This window comes from Mirounga leonina, unplaced genomic scaffold, assembly GCF_011800145.1.
Source record: "Mirounga leonina isolate KUSES-001 unplaced genomic scaffold, KU_Mleo_1.0 Mir_166, whole genome shotgun sequence".
Lineage (NCBI taxonomy): Eukaryota > Metazoa > Chordata > Mammalia > Carnivora > Phocidae > Mirounga > Mirounga leonina.
This window is the reverse complement of record NW_023270418.1, coordinates 1,797,124-1,812,848: the sequence shown is the minus strand read 5'-3', so window position 1 is coordinate 1,812,848 and position 15,725 is coordinate 1,797,124. Positions and strand designations below refer to the sequence as shown.

The window sequence follows — 15,725 nt, the reverse complement described above, 5'->3', positions numbered from 1 at the left end:
TCATGACCTGAGCCGAAGGCAGATGCTTAACAACTGAGCCACCCAGGCGCCCCGAGTCGCAATCTTTTTGCTGGAGGGTCTTGCCATGATGTTGATGGCTGCTGACTCATCGGGGTGGTGCTGCTGAAGGTTGGGGTGGCTGTGGCAATTTCTTAAATAAGACAACAATGAAGTTTGCTGCATTGATTGACTCGTATACAAATGATTTCTCTGTAGCATGTGATGCTATGTGATAGCGTTTTATCTACAGTAGAACTTCTTTCAAAACGGAAGTCAGTCCTCTCAAACTGTCACTGCTCTATCAGTTAAGTTTATGTAATATTCTAAATCATCTGTTGTCATTTCAACAGTCTTTACCAGGACCAGATTCTATCTCAAGAAACCATTTCTGTGCTCAGCAGAAGAAGGAAGTCCTTCACCCTTAAAGTTTTATTATGAGATTTCAGAAAGTCCCATCTTCTGGCTCCACTTCTAATTTTGTTCTCTTGCTATTTCCCCTACATCTGCATTTACTTCCTCCGCTGAAGTCTTGGACCCCTCAAAATCAAACATGAGTGTTGGAATTCAGCTTCTTCCAAACTCCTGTTCATGTTGATATTTTGACCTCTTCCCATGAATCACAAATGTTCTTAATGGCATCTAGAATGGTGAATCCTTTCCAGAAGGTTTTCAGTTTACTTTGCCCAGACCCATCAGAGGAATCACTGTCGCAGCTCTAGCCTTACAAAATGCGTTTCTTAAAAAAACCTTGAATGTCGAAATTACTCCTTGACCTATGGGCAGCAAAATGGATGTGGCATGAAAACATCAATCTCGTTGTCCATCTCCATCAGAGCTCTTGGGTGACCAGGTGCACTGTCAATGAGCAGTAATATTTTTGAAAGGAAGCTTTTTTTTCTGAGCAGCACATCTCAACAGTGGGCTTAAAATATGCAGTAAACCATGTTGTAAACAGATGTCTTGTCATCTAGGGTGTGTTGTTCCATTTATAGAGCACAGGCAGAGTAGATTTAGCATAATTCTTCGGGCACCTAGGATTTTCGGAATGGTAAAAGAACCTTAGCTTTAACTGAAAGTCACTAGCTGCATTAGCCCCTAATAAGAGAGTCAACCTATCCTCTGAAACTTTGAAGCCTGGCACCGACTTCTCTCTGGCTATGAAAGTCCTAGATGGCACCTTCTTCCAGTAGAAGCCTGTTTGTCTGCACTGAAAATGTTTCGTGCAGCCACCTTATTATTTTAGCTAGATCCCCTGGATAACTTGCTGCAGCTTCTACATCAGCACTCACTTGCACTTTTCTGTTATGGAGACTTTCTTTCCTTAAACCTCATGAACCAACTTCTGCTGGCTTCAGGCTTTTCTTCTGCAGCTTCCTCACCTCTCTCAGCCTTCACAGAACTGAAGAGTTAGGGCCTTCCTCTGCATTAGGCTTTGGCTAAAGGCAAAGTTGTAGCTGGTTGAAGCTTCTATCCAGACCACTAAAAACTTCCTATCAGCAATAAGGCTGTTTCACTTTCTTACAGTTTGTGTGTACACGGGAGTGGCACTTTTAATTTCCTTCAAGAACTTTTCCTTTGCATTCACAACTTGGCTAACTGGTGCAAGAGGCCTAGCTTTCCGCCTGTCTCTGCCTTTGACAGACCTTCCTCACTAAGCTTAAACATTTCTAGCTTTTGATTTAAAGTGAGAGACATGTGACTTTTCCTTTCATTTCAACACTTAGAGGCTACTGTAGGGTTATTAATTTGCCTCATTTCAATATTGTTGTTTTCAGGGAATAGCGGAGGCCCAAGGAGAGGGAGAGAGATGGGAATGACTAGTCCATAGAGCAGTCAGAACAATCAGAACATTTATCAATTTAAGTTCACTGTCTCATATGGGTGCAGTTTGTGGTGCCCCAAAACAATTACAACAGTAACATCAAAGATCACGGACCACAGATCATTATAACAAATATAGTAACAATGAAAAAGTCTGAAATATTGTGGGAATTACCGAAATTACACAGACAAGAAGTGAGCAAATGCTGTTAGAAAAAATGGCACTAATAGTGGTTGCCTTCACAAACCTTCCATTTGCAAAAAATCTGCAAAGCACGATAAAGCGAAGTGCAATGATACATATCGGTGTTAAATAAATTTGTATGCTTTTCTCTTGTTAGTCTGTCTTTTGTTACAGAGGTCATAGTTGAGAACTTAAGAGTAGAGCAAAAAGTTGTTTTTCTTCCCCTACGCCACTAATCTTTAAGTCTTTAAGGATTGGGAAGCCCTCAAGCTCATAGATACAGGTTTTCAAAAATTGCAATTTTAGCTTGAAAACTAGTATTTTATCACTAGCAACAAATTCTACCAGTTGTTTTATTTGAAGTGCTAAGGTCAGTTGTTTTTTTTTTTTCTTTTGCAGGACAATGCCTGCCATAGTTTCTCAGTCATTCTTTCAAGTAAAAATAATATTTTATGAAAAAAGTGGCTAGTTTAGGTCACAAATCAATTGCACAAGTGCTTTCCCTGGAGACAAATATTGTATTTCAGCATGCAGCAAAAGTGTTTTATTAGTATCATACAGAATATTAAAAGACATGTATTCAAGGGTAAAGATCTAATAAAATTAATATTTACCATGTCACCAAGGACATTTTAAAGAGAGTATGTGGTAGTGAAGAATAAAATGATTACTTTAGTAATAGTTTGGTGCCTTGATTTGTGTGCTAAAGGGCCAGCACTTTTACCTACAATAGCTTTTGCATCATTAGTATAAATGCCAATACAGTGAAAAAGGCAAACAATGTATCAGTATTATTGCAAGAATAGTTTTGATCTCCTGGACTTTCTGCAAGTTTTATTTTGGAGTCACCAGGGGTCTGCTGGCTACATTTTGAGAACTAACGATTGAGGTGAAAGATGATGCTGGTTTGGACCAGGATAGCAGTGATGGAAGTAGTTAGAACTATTTTGGTTCTGGATATATTTTAAAGGTAGATCCAGTAAAATTTGTTGGCCAGCTTGGATGTGGAGTTGAGGATAAAGGTCAAGGATGACCTTAAGGTTTCTGGCCTGAGCTAATAAAAGAAATTCCATTAAGTGACGTAGAGAAAGATAGCAGGAGCAGGGTTTGGGAAAGATCAGAAATAGTTTTGAAACATATTAAGTTTCAGATGCCCAGGAGACAGCTAAGTAGACATGTCATGTAGGCGGCTGGATATAGTCTGCAGTGGGAGATAGACGGCTGGAGACACACGCTGAGGAATCATCAACATCTAGGTATTTAAAACAGTAAGACTGGATGAAATCACCAAGGGAGGGAAGATGGGCAGAAAAGAGATCTCAGGACCAAGGTGCCAACATGTAAAGGTTGAAGAGTGAGGAAAAGCCAACAAAGGCAACTGAAGAGTGGTCAAGGAGGAAGGAAGAGAGTGGGGAAAGCCAAGATAAATGTGTGTTGTGTTCTATGTGTTGACACACATAACCATGATGAATCTCAAAAAACACTGTGCTAAAAGAAGGTGGAAATGAAAGAGTACATACTATATGACCCCACTTACATGAAGTTCTGAAACAGGCAAAACAAATTTATCTTGATGGAAATCAGGATAGTGTTTGCCTGGAAAAGGGAGTGGGGATACATGTTGACTGCATAGTAGCACAAGAGAACTTTTTGGTGTGAAAGAAGTGTTCTAAATAGTAACAGGGGTGTTGAGTATATGCATACATTTGCCAAGTCATACTGTACACTTAACATGTGCATTTTATTTTATATAAATTATACCTTAATACAGTTGTTTAAAAAATGGGAAGAGAAGCAGCACAGACCATGAACATGGAAAACTCTTTGAGTGGTCTCAATGTAAAAGGAAAACTAGAAATGTGGCAATAGCAGAGGGAAAAGTGGAGTTAATTTTTTTTTCATCATAGGAGCACCTGGGTGGCTCAGTTGGTTAAGCGTCCCACTCTTGAATTCAGCTCAGGTCTTGATCTCAGGGTCATGATCAAGCCCTGTGTTGGGCTCCATGTCCAGCATGGAGTCTACTTAAAAAAAAATATATCATAGGTGAAATAATAGCCTATTTGTATGTTAACTGGAGAGAGGTGGAGGGAAAATCTGATGATACAGGGGAAACATGCTGAAGCAATTAACTTTGAACTACTCAGAGAAGGAGATGTGGGACACAGGGAGAGAAGCTGGCTTAGCTAGAAGCAACGGAAGTTCACTTAGTGGGGAGGCAATGCACAGGCATAAAGATCGACTGCGGCATGTGGTATGGAAACCTGTGGAAGTTCTCAGATTTGTCCTATTTTCTCAGTAAAACAGGAAACAAGGACTTCAGCTGAAAGAATGAGAAGGATGTTCTGGAGGTTGGCAGAGAGAAGGTATAAAATAGTCACTGAGGAGTCTGAGATAAACAGACCAGGGAAATGACTATTGGACACCTGAGATTAGGAGTCATAAATTTAAGACTAGACTATCAGTATGGTTGAGTGTTTACCTCCAGCCTCACTGAACTGCATATGTGCAGTCATGTGTTTGGGTTAGAAGCAGAACTGTGGTTTAGTCAAGAGTACAGAAAAGTGAAGGAGAGGCGAAGAAGATGCAGCTATATGAAAGGGGGTGTTTATAATGATGGCCTATGGATTTTAAGCCGATCCAAGAGAGAGGTGTAAAAATGAAGAGGTGAAGGATGGAAGACATGTGGTATGAATGAATGGATTTTGGTCTTGGTGGAGTTGAAGGATTGCTGGAATTGGATTACAAAAGAGAGTGTGCTGAAAAGAGGTAGTTAGAATGATACTTAATGTTGAGATTTATACAGGAGTTTGAGTTCTTGTTTGACCAGTTCTACAGGATGACCATAGGAGGGGCTGAGTTAAGGTTATAGGCAAGATCACTGGATGAGGTCAATGAGACAAAAGGTCAGCGTATAAAAGGATCATTCACATGAAATCTTACACTCACTGATGAAGCAGGAGCAGTGTAGGGCAGTGGTGGCAGTTAAAACTTTCAAGGAATGGAGATTAATCTGGAGGTGGAGAGTTGATAGGTAAGATGGTTTGTGTTGCAGTCTTGATGACAAAAGACAAAGATGGGAGGGGGTAGGAAGGATTTTGGAGAGAATGGTCTATAACTGACAACCAAAAGCCAGGAAGTCACTTACTGCACATCCAAGTGTAGGGAGGTAAGTGGTGTGGGAGAGGACAATCACTATTTAAGAGGCCTTTGGGGGAAGCAATGTCCTCAGGAGGGCAAGGGATTTCAGAGAGAAAAGAGGAGACATACAGAACTGCACAGGGATATGAGACTGGGATGCAGAACAAGGGAGGCTGGGGCTTCATCTTCCTTTACTATTTAAGCTATTGTTATCTTAATTTTAAAAAATTACAATGAACTCAATGATAGACTATTTTTGTATGTATTTAGGTATGCTCTAGAGCTAAATGCATGCTAACTGTTCCACATTAGCCAAGATGTTAAGGCACTATATGAAAACTGTTTCTTTGGTAGGCTTTTTTTTTTTTTTTGCACCCAAAACTTTATTGGGAAGGACAAATCAATTGCTAAGACACTTTAAAAGTACTTCGCTTATTCATCATTCTGCTTGGAAAAATTTACCTTTACTTTATAGTAAGGAAACAAACACAAAATCATTAAAAATATATGAGCCTCCAAGGCAACATGGCCTCATCTGATAGCTGGGCAGGGACTTTACATACCTTCCCATGGGGCCTCGTGCATTAATACAACAGGAACACCACATGCTAGGGTGAGAACCAAGCAAGGCAGGCATTGGGAGCCTCAAGGCATGTTGAAAAATGCTGATACAAAGCAATTTCCCCAACTGTCTCTTCTACTGTTGGCAGTTAGTTTTGGGTCCAGAGCCCTTTTAAGACACCCAGAGGTTAGTGAGATTCACAGAAGTGCTTCGTAGTTTAGTCTGTAGCTCGTGGGTGGGGTTCAACCATCTCTAACTTTGAAAAGTTCTGTCTGCACCTCTCTCTGGTCTTATTAAAACTTTCTAAATGAAGTTGATAATCAGCTTCAAAGTTTTGTGCTAATTTCCTTTGCACAGGGCACTGTTACAATTCCAGACACCAGTCTCAATTATGTAAGTACTTATATATATATATATTTTACATTAGGGTAAGTCTTGGTTAATCCTCTAAGTCTCATAAATGAAGTACATCTAGTTGCTTAGCTTCAAGTCTGTAAAAACTATAGTCTTTGTAATGTGTTCTATTGCGTGTATATTCTCTGCCATGGCCATTAATGAATCTTGTGAAGAAATATTCTACTTACACTATTCACTATCTCTGCTCCAATAAAGCCTTATCAAAATGAGCAACGGGGTGGATTTGGCCCCAGGCTATGGTTTGCCAACCCACAGTAGGCAATGCTTGACCTCAGCTATCTCACTGACCTTGCCTTTCATCACAGATTCAAATTCCGTGACAGTATTGTATATTTAATATGTTTTTGAGGTATTCTTCACAGAAAAATCTGGATCTCTAGATGTTCTGGATCTATGCTACAGCCAAGCAGCTTAAATGATCACTTCCGGCATGACTGGCAGGAGCTAAGTGATATACGATCCTGTTTTAATCTTTCCTATTTGGAGTTTTTAGCAGTACTGTTGGCACACTCCCTCCACTTGATAGTTGACTGGTGAGATTAGTATGGGCTGAGCTCAAGGCAGTAACTTCACACAATACATTTTAGATATTCCACTTTAAAAAGAGAGAAAGGTAGAATAATGGAAAACACAGGAGGACCAGACTGGTTAATCTAGATTAAATGGTAAGAAGCAAATAACCCTGTAGGACCAGAATTACTTGCCCTCCCTCTCAAACAGGGATTATTTCAAAGTGAAATGATAGCTCCCTCATTTATTTCACAATGTATTCCTAGCACTTGGGGCTCCTTATTGGACCACTTTGTGCAATGCTGTACACCCTCAAGAGTTGTTTTGTTGAAACAATCCTTCCAGAAAACACTGTTCTAGTAAACAGAGATGACTAGTTGGACGCAGCCTACACACAAAATAACAATGTTAATTTCACAAAGAAAAACAGGAGGAAAAATATTTTCTTAATGGAAATGAAATAAAATCCTTGGGACAGAGTAGTTTGCTATCCATAAATGTGCATCTGTCACAGCATGAAAGGACAGTGTATTTATCATTGTCATGGGCTGTGAAGTTTTAATTTTTTTGTAGCAGTTTAACGGCTGAAATTCCAATCGAAGAGCTAATATTTGGATTCTCATGTTCTCTTAAAATGTTTGGTACACACATTAGAATGTTTCAGCCTGGGAAGGCAAACTGAAAAGAACAGAGATCTACCAACTATGGTTGGCCTATTTATAACCAGGAGAAAATCAAAAGAGCCACGGGGTGAAAATCCTAGGCAAATCTAACAAGAGTTTTTTAAAAAAATCATTTTTGAGAAATACTTTTTTAAATAGTAAAAAATATTTGTTATGCACTTACATGAAAGAAAAATAAAGCAAAAAAAAATTAGACGGTTTTTGGTTACTTTAAAAACCCATTAAATCTTTTCACGGGGGTTCCTTATTTTTATCACTCTACCACACTCAAATTTGTACATGAAGTCATTCCGGACAAAATTTAAAGTACTTTGAGCTATGTTATCAGCACCACATATTTCTAGTAATGTTCTAAATCAAAAACAAGTTGGCTGGTTTAACCCAGTGAAAACAGAAATCATGCTTATAGAACAAGACTTAAAAGAGATGGCCTGAAATACAGCATTTGAAGGGGTTAATTTTCCCATTGCTAGAAGTCCAGTTCTCTAAGACCAAAAGACAATTTTCAAAATAGTTTTCGCTACATTAAATACTAATTTCTGTTAAAATCTTCCCACCCATTCATGTACTTAAGGGTAGTATTTGATTCCCCAACGAATCTAATGTAGATAGCACATATTCCATGAAAGGGATCCTTGACTGCCTAATGATACCGACCACCTAGAATTTACTGACTGTCTTCTATGTGCCAGGCACTGATTGAAGTAGTTGAAATGTATTAACTCATGAACTGGCACATTCATAAAGGGAGAGAGAGGTTAAGGAACATGACTGAGATCCAACAGCAAGTAAGAGCTGTCACCAGAGCCTGCGCCTAGGCAGTGACTCCGGAGCTCACACTGCTCAACACTACGCTATGCTGCCTTGTGTGTGTCTTATTTTGAAAAAGAACCAGCTGTTTAACTGAAAAAAAGGATATGACCCAGCTGTCCTTAAATCCGTTTTAACGGATTGATTCCTTTGTTAAGACTTGTTTTAAATGCTTCTGATTTTATAAAAGGCTTTAGTATGTTAAAATACCATTTTATAATGTTAATAGTTGTACATATTTGATTGAATGTTTTCTATTCTGCATTTCAAATTGAGTCAATAACTGTAAATAACACAACTGTAGGTATACTAACAGTTCTTTAATTATATTCTGATATTCTAGCAAATAATACAATTAAAAACTATTCCTCAGAGTAGAAATCTGCAATAAAATGTATAATAGCTTGTGTATAGTTACTAGTTTAATAAAACATTATCCAAATAATCAGTTACTCGTGTTTAAAATTTATAGTAAGAAACATTAAAAACAACAAAAGACTATCTCTGTTTCAAATTTAGGCCTATTTAAATGATTTTCAGTATAGTTAAACTCAATATAATGGTTACATTTAGTAAAATCTTGCTGACCAGACTTCCAAGACTGTAATTGTGTAGGTGGTCCACTAGGATCTATTGTTCCTTTCCCTTAGCTAAATTACATCAGATTCCTACCATGTGTCTCTAGTATTGAGGAGACTCATTAGGAAAGGATCCATCATCCATCCACATGCTCACATAAAACCCCCTCTTTCCACCCCCTACCCATAACCCACCCCCATACTAAAACCCACAAGTTAGTTGTGCTTTTGTAGTCTTTTCACTGGAGACCATAAGTTTGAGTTGAATTATTCAATGTGAGGGTCACAATGAGAGAACGTGGATCTTTCTTATTCTTGTGGACTGTGATCTTTCCTTTCAAGGCTTCACCTATAGAAGAAAGGTAAAAGATGTGTTTAAGAATTCAAGGAATACAGAAACAAACTGAGGGTTGCTGGAGTGGAGGGGAGTGGGAGGGATGGGGTGGCTGGGTGATGGACACTGGGGAGGGTAGGTACTATGGTGAGCGCTGTGAATCACAGACCTGTACCCTGAAACAAATAATACATTATTATGTTAATAAAAAAATTAAAAAAAAAAAGAATTCAAGGAATACAGTCTAGCAGAAAAGTAATAATGTATACCTAGTACTTCTCTTTTATTGTTGTGAGATGTTTCACTCATTTTGGAAAAAATTAATCGATTTAAATTTTAGGGCAATTTTATGTTTAATTTTTGAACAAAGTAGATCTAAAAAATGAAAAAATTTAAAATTAATTTAAAACATAACTGAATATTTAAAGCATAACTAACAACAATGTATTGGGAGATAAATCTATATATAGCACCATTTGGGGAAGTGAAATTTTTACAATAGCTCAAAGGATTGGAGGGGGTAAATGGAAGAAAATTACTGAGTCTTAAACTATAAATGAAATGGTGTACTATTGTTTGATGGTAGTCTGGTAAGCTAAAGAGGCATGCTGGAACTCTAGTGCAACAATTATAAAAACAAACCCAACACATGTAGTTATTTAGCTAAGGGTGGAGATAAAATGAAATAATAAAAGAATATTCAATAAAAAAAAAAGGTAAGAAGGAAAAAAGGAATCAATGACAGAGGGGATAGAGAAAAACAAATAGCAAATGACAGAATTAAATCTAGTATCACAGATAACAACTTTAACTGTAATGTGTTTAATATACTTTCAATATAAAGAAAGGGTCAAAGTAAAATGTAATTCTATATTAATCATAGAGAGTCTGAAATGGCAGTATTAATTTCAGACAAAGATGACTTCAGGAAAAAATACATAACCAGAGATAGACATATTTCAAAATGATCATTCAATTTACAAAGACACATAATGACTTTTATGTATGATTGTATGACTACAGAGCTTCAAAACACATGATGCAAACTGACAGAACCACAGGAAGACACATATAATCCACAATTATCATTGGGAATTTCACCTCTCCTCTGTCAATAATTGCAATAACAACTAGATAGAAAACCAGAAAGAATATGGAAGACTTAACACACTACTAGATATCCCTCATAAACAAAGATTCAAAAATCCTTTGACTAAAGAGAAAAATACTACTGTCTCATAAAATACAGGAAAAAATCTGACAGAATTAATTTATAACAACTTTCAGCAAGCTAGCAATAGAAGGACTCTTCAAGCTGATAAAAGGAATCTATGAGAAACTCCAGATAACATTTTATTTATTTTTAAGATTTTATCTATTTATTTGACAGAGAAAGAGAGAGCACAGCAGGGGTAGCAGTAGAGGGAGAGGGAGAAGCAGGCTTCCCACTGAGCAGGGAGCCCGATGTGGGGCTCGATCCCAAGATCCTGGGATCATGACCTGAGCCAAAGGCAGACACTTAACGGGCTGAGCCACCCAGGCGCCCGACGTTTTTTTTTTTTTTTTTTTAAGATTTATTTATTTTAGAGAGAGAAAGTGTATGAGCGCAGGGGGAGGGACAGAGAGAATCTCCTGCAGACTCCACACTGAGTGATGAGCTCGACTCCAGGACCCTGAGATCAAAATCAAGAGTGGGCCACTTAACCGACTGAGCCACACAGGCACCCCACTCCAGATAACATTCTTAATGGCGAAAGACTGAGTGTGTTCTTCCTAAGATTGGAACTGAGGTTAAGGATGGTCATTCTGACCACCTCTAATTAGTATTGTATTGGATGTACTAGTCAGGGCATGAAGGTGTGGGGGAAGGAATAAAAAAGGATATAGTTTGGGGGCGGAAAAAAAAGAAGCAAAACAGTCTTTATTTGCAGACCACATGGTCTTATACAGAGAAAATCCTAGTATGCAAAAAGAGCTACTAGAACTGTAAGATGGTTTAGCAATCTTAGAATAGAAAATTGCATTTCTATATGTTAGCAATGTAGAATTAGAATTTGAAGTTGAAATAAAAGCCCATGAGCATTTACAACAGCGTCAAAAAAAAGCATATAATACATGAGATAAATTTAACAATATATGTACAATGTTTAGTCACATAAAACTACAAAATAGTGCTAAAGATGATGAAAGTACAGTTGACCCCTGAACGACACAGATTTGAACTGCATGGGTCCACTTAATTGTGTATTTTTTTTGATGAATATAGTAAAGTACTGTAAATGCATTTTCTCTTCCTTATTTTTTTTTTTTTTAAGATTTTATTTATTTGACAGAGAGAGAGAGAGAGGGCAGAAGCAGAGGGATTGGCAAAGTAAGAGGGAGAAGCAGGCCCCCCATGCTAAGCAAGGAGCCCCCTGAGTTGAAGGCACCCCCTTAACTGAGTGAGCCACCCAGGTGCCCCTCCTTAAGATTTTCTTAACATTTTTTCTAGCTTACTTTAAGAATATATGATACATACACAAAATAAGTATTAATAGACTGTTTATGTCATTGGAAAGGTTTTTGGTTAACAGGAAGCTATCAGTAGTTAAGACTTTGGGGAGTCAGAGGTTTCGTGCAGATTTTCGACTGTATAGGAGGTTGACCACATTATTCAAGGGTCACTGTAAATGGGGACATACATTCTGCTTGTGGATGGAGGACACAAACAATATGGTTAAGATGTCAGATCTCTGCAAGGTAATCTATAGATTCAAAACAGTTCCAATCAAAATCCCAGCAGGCTTTTTTGGGTAAGAAATTAACAATTTGATTTTAAAACTTATATGGAAATTTAAAGGATCTAGAATAATGAAAACAATTTTGAAAAAGAACAAAGTCTGAGGACTTACATCATCTTATGAAGACAGTGTCTAACTGGCATAAGAACAGATACATAGATCAATGGAACAAAACAGCTCAGAAAAAGACATATCCATATATGGTCAATTAATTTTTGACTAAGGAGCCAAGTAATTAAATTGGAAAAGGACAGACTTTTCAAGAAATGATGAAGAAACAGCCTAATGTACATTTGGAAAAAATGAACTATTATTCTTAAAATTAACATGAAATACACTATAGACCTAAATGTACAAGGCAAAACTATAACATTTTTAGAAGAAACATGTATGAAAAACTCTATGATGTTAGGGTAGCAAAGATTTCTTAATTAGGAAACAAAAATACAAACTTCAAAATATATTGAGAAAATGAAAAGAAATGCTGGGATTTGGGATAAAAATATTAACACCACATATATCTGACAATGAACTTGTACCCATGTATATAAGGTTTCTTTTAATTCAGTAAGTTGACAAACACCCCAATTAAGAATTCAGCAAAGTATTTTTAACAGACACCTCCCACACACAAAATATACAAATGACCAGTAAACACATGAAAATATGCTCAACATCATTAGTCATCAGGCAAATGCTAATTAAAAAGACTGCTTACAGACAAAAGAATGACAAATTAAAATGGCTGACCTTTTTTATAAGTGCTAACAAGGATGTGGAGCAGCTGACCCCACTATGGTGGTAGGAACGTTGAACAATTTGATTTTAACAGTGCAGATTTTAACAGTTAACAGTTGAACAGTGCAGTGATTTTGAAAAAATTTGCTAGTTTCCTATAAAGTTAAACATACACTTACCATAAGACCTAGTAATTCCTCTCCTAGGTATCTACCCAAGAGAAATGAGAATGTATGTCCACACAAAGACATGTTTTTACATGAATGTTTGTAGCAACTCCATTCATAATGGCCCCTAACTGGAAACAACACAAAGTCTAGCAGCAGGTGAATGTGGTATTAGTAAACTGTGGTATGGTCATATAAAGGAATACTATTTAAGAATAAAAAGGAACAAACTACTGATATACAGATGAACCTCAAAATATGTTAAGCAAAGAAGTATAACATTTTAAAAGAATACCAATAGTTTAGTACTAGTAATACTAATATATAGTGGCAGAAAGCAGATCAGTGGTTGTCTTGGTCTGGGAATTGGAGCTGGGAATGAATAATCACATAGGGGATCAAAGGAAACTTTTTATTTTATTTTTTAAAAAATTTTTATTTATTTTTTAAAGTTTTTATTTATTTATTTGACAGAGAGAGAGCACGCACAAGCAGGGGAGGGGCAGAAGGTGAGGGAGAAGCAGGCTCCCCGCTGAGCAGGGAGTCCAATGTGATGTGGGGCCTGATCCCAGGACCCTGAGAGCATGACCTGAGCCAAGGCAGATGCTTAACTGACTGAGCCACTCAGGCATCCCCAAGGAGGAAACTTTAGAGTGATGCAAATATCTTTTATCTTGATTAGGATGGTGCATACATTTGTCAAAACTCATCAAAGTATACAATGAAGATATGTGAATTTTTATTGTATGTAAGTTATGGAAAAAAATTGTTTAACAAATGTGGCAGCTTAGGAATAAACTGACTCAGAGATAAATGGAATATAGTAGAGAAGCCAAAAGATCTGTTATGGCGATTTAGTACATGTAAGTGGGGCATTTTGAGTCACTGAGGAAAGAATTCAACAGAAATGTGTAAATATAGTAATACAATCTTTTTCAGTATGAAACCAAAGTCAGAAACCAAATGGAAAAGGTTAAAGACTTGATTATACAAAAATGAAAACAAAATTCCACAAAGCAAGATACTCTAAAGAAAGAAAAGTAACTTGGGGTGCCTGGGTAGCTCAGTCCGTTGGGCGTCTGACTCTTGGTTTCAGCTCCTATTGTGATCTTATGAGTAGTGGGATCAAGCCCCCTGTCGGACTGCATGCTCAGCAGGGAGTCTGCTTAAGGATTCTCTCCCTCTGCACTCCCCCCAAAATAAAGAAATAAATATTAAAAAAAAAGGCAATTTAAAACACTATACTTTCACTTCTTAGAAGAGCAAATATTTTTTAAAAAGTGAATTTTGATTTGATTCCTTAGGATGAATGATCAGAAGTGGAATACTTTCCAAAAAGGCATAAAGTATATTCCAGTTTTACATTCCTGCCATCTTCATCAACGCTGGGTGTTATTAGAAACAAAACAAAACAAAAATGAGTAAAAGAGAACAACAGAAGTATTTTTGTTATTTAAACTACCACCAGAATCTGACTGCTTTGATTGCATTTCAGTGATTATCAGTGGTGATGGGTATTATTTCAAATGTTTACCACCTAAAAAAAAAAATCCTTTGTGCATTCAAGTTAGTGATTTTGTTGAGGTATATGAGGTATTGTTGCAAATGTTTCTTTTTAGTGCATGTCCTCTAATGGTTGCTGCTGTTTAAGTGCCTTGGAGGTGTTAAAAAAATGAAAGTTGGCTTGTTTGTAAATGTTCTATTCAATCCTTAGGATAAAGGTCAAAATGGAAATGTTCTATAGAGCTTATGAAGCAGGTCATCAAATTCTTCATTTCAAGTTTAAAGGATACATTTAAGAGTTCCATGTAGTCCTCAGCTTAGAAATATAGCACAAGTCAAGATGAACTAGTAATGGATACTTTTGTTAAATTTTCATGAAAGAAAAAATTTTAAGCATCAATATTAAACATTGAATAATTAAAGAGTCATAACAGTAATTACCTTATAAGCTAGTATAATTTTCATGTCTTGAAATACAAGCAAAGTAACTATTTCTGTAATAATCTCAATTTCAAAATGAGGGTGCAAACAGCACTTTTTAAAGTTAATTAAATAGCATGAAGGGTCACAGAAATAAATACGTAATTCACACTGCCGAACTCCCGTCAATTGTTTAGGCCTGACAAAAATGCCAAGGCAGTGGCTGTAATACTGGAATGGATCGTAGTAATTACTCGGTGTCAAATAGATATGAAATGACCGATGCTGTTAAGCGTGTATACGGTGGTGAGAGCTGCAAAGGACACTCTCTGTGGAGCTGAGCTGTATCACCCTGTTTTTACCATCGGCAGACGGCCATTAGTACCACAAAGCAGTGCTGCAGTTCAAAGAACAAAACTGATTTCAGTTCTGTTATAGTGGCTTTTTAAAATTAATTTCTTCCCGAGCAATGAAATTTCATTGCCCCAGAAGGGGGAAAATTTAAAAATCATTATTATCACTATTACAGCTTCAAGAATGAAAGAAAAAAGAGAAATGGATTTTCCATTATATAAAAGCTTACTAGATACATAAAGAGAAAGAAAAATAAATAGCCTGATTTTAGTCATATTTTCAAAGCCAAATTACATGAAAAAGATCTTGATTTTTACAGTAAACACTGCCATATAAGTTTGTACAATAAAAAATTGTACATTAAAGGAAAGGGGACAAACACATTGAATTTAAACTTTAAACTAAGTGTTCTTTAACTACGTTAAAAGCATTCATTCTGGGAGGGTGGTTTGTTACTCCCAGAATGCTGCAAGTGCTCAAATGTTGACAGCATTTCTTCTGAAATATTTTTAGATCTAGGTTGTGAATAAAATATAATACAAAAGCCAAACACCAAAACAAAACAAACTAGGTTCATTATTTTATAGTTCCATTTTGTTTGTGGCCAAATGTACAATTCTTTTTTTTTTAATTAAATTTATTTTATTTTTATTTATTTGACACAGAGAGAGAGTGAGAGAGAGAGCACAAGCAGGGGGAGCAGCAGGCAGGCAGAGGGAGAGGGAG

General features: G+C 36.8%; 1 protein-coding gene across 2 annotated transcripts in view; it reads right to left on the bottom strand.

The window, feature by feature from the left end:
- Positions 1-1,011: 1,011 nt before the first annotated feature.
- PRMT3 (protein arginine methyltransferase 3) overlaps positions 1,012-15,725 on the bottom strand; it is a 138,846-nt gene continuing 124,132 nt past the window's right edge. The window contains exons 16-17 of one of the 2 annotated variants that reach the window (XM_035012449.1): positions 8,917-9,052; positions 1,012-1,031 (exon numbers count right to left, since the gene is read on the bottom strand). In XM_035012449.1, the coding sequence (XP_034868340.1) occupies positions 8,943-9,052 (110 nt within the window). In that variant the 3' untranslated portion in view covers positions 1,012-1,031; positions 8,917-8,942. Of the gene's footprint in view, positions 1,032-2,883; positions 9,053-15,725 lie in introns of those variants that run through there. The other variant, XM_035012448.1, reaches the window with a different exon arrangement.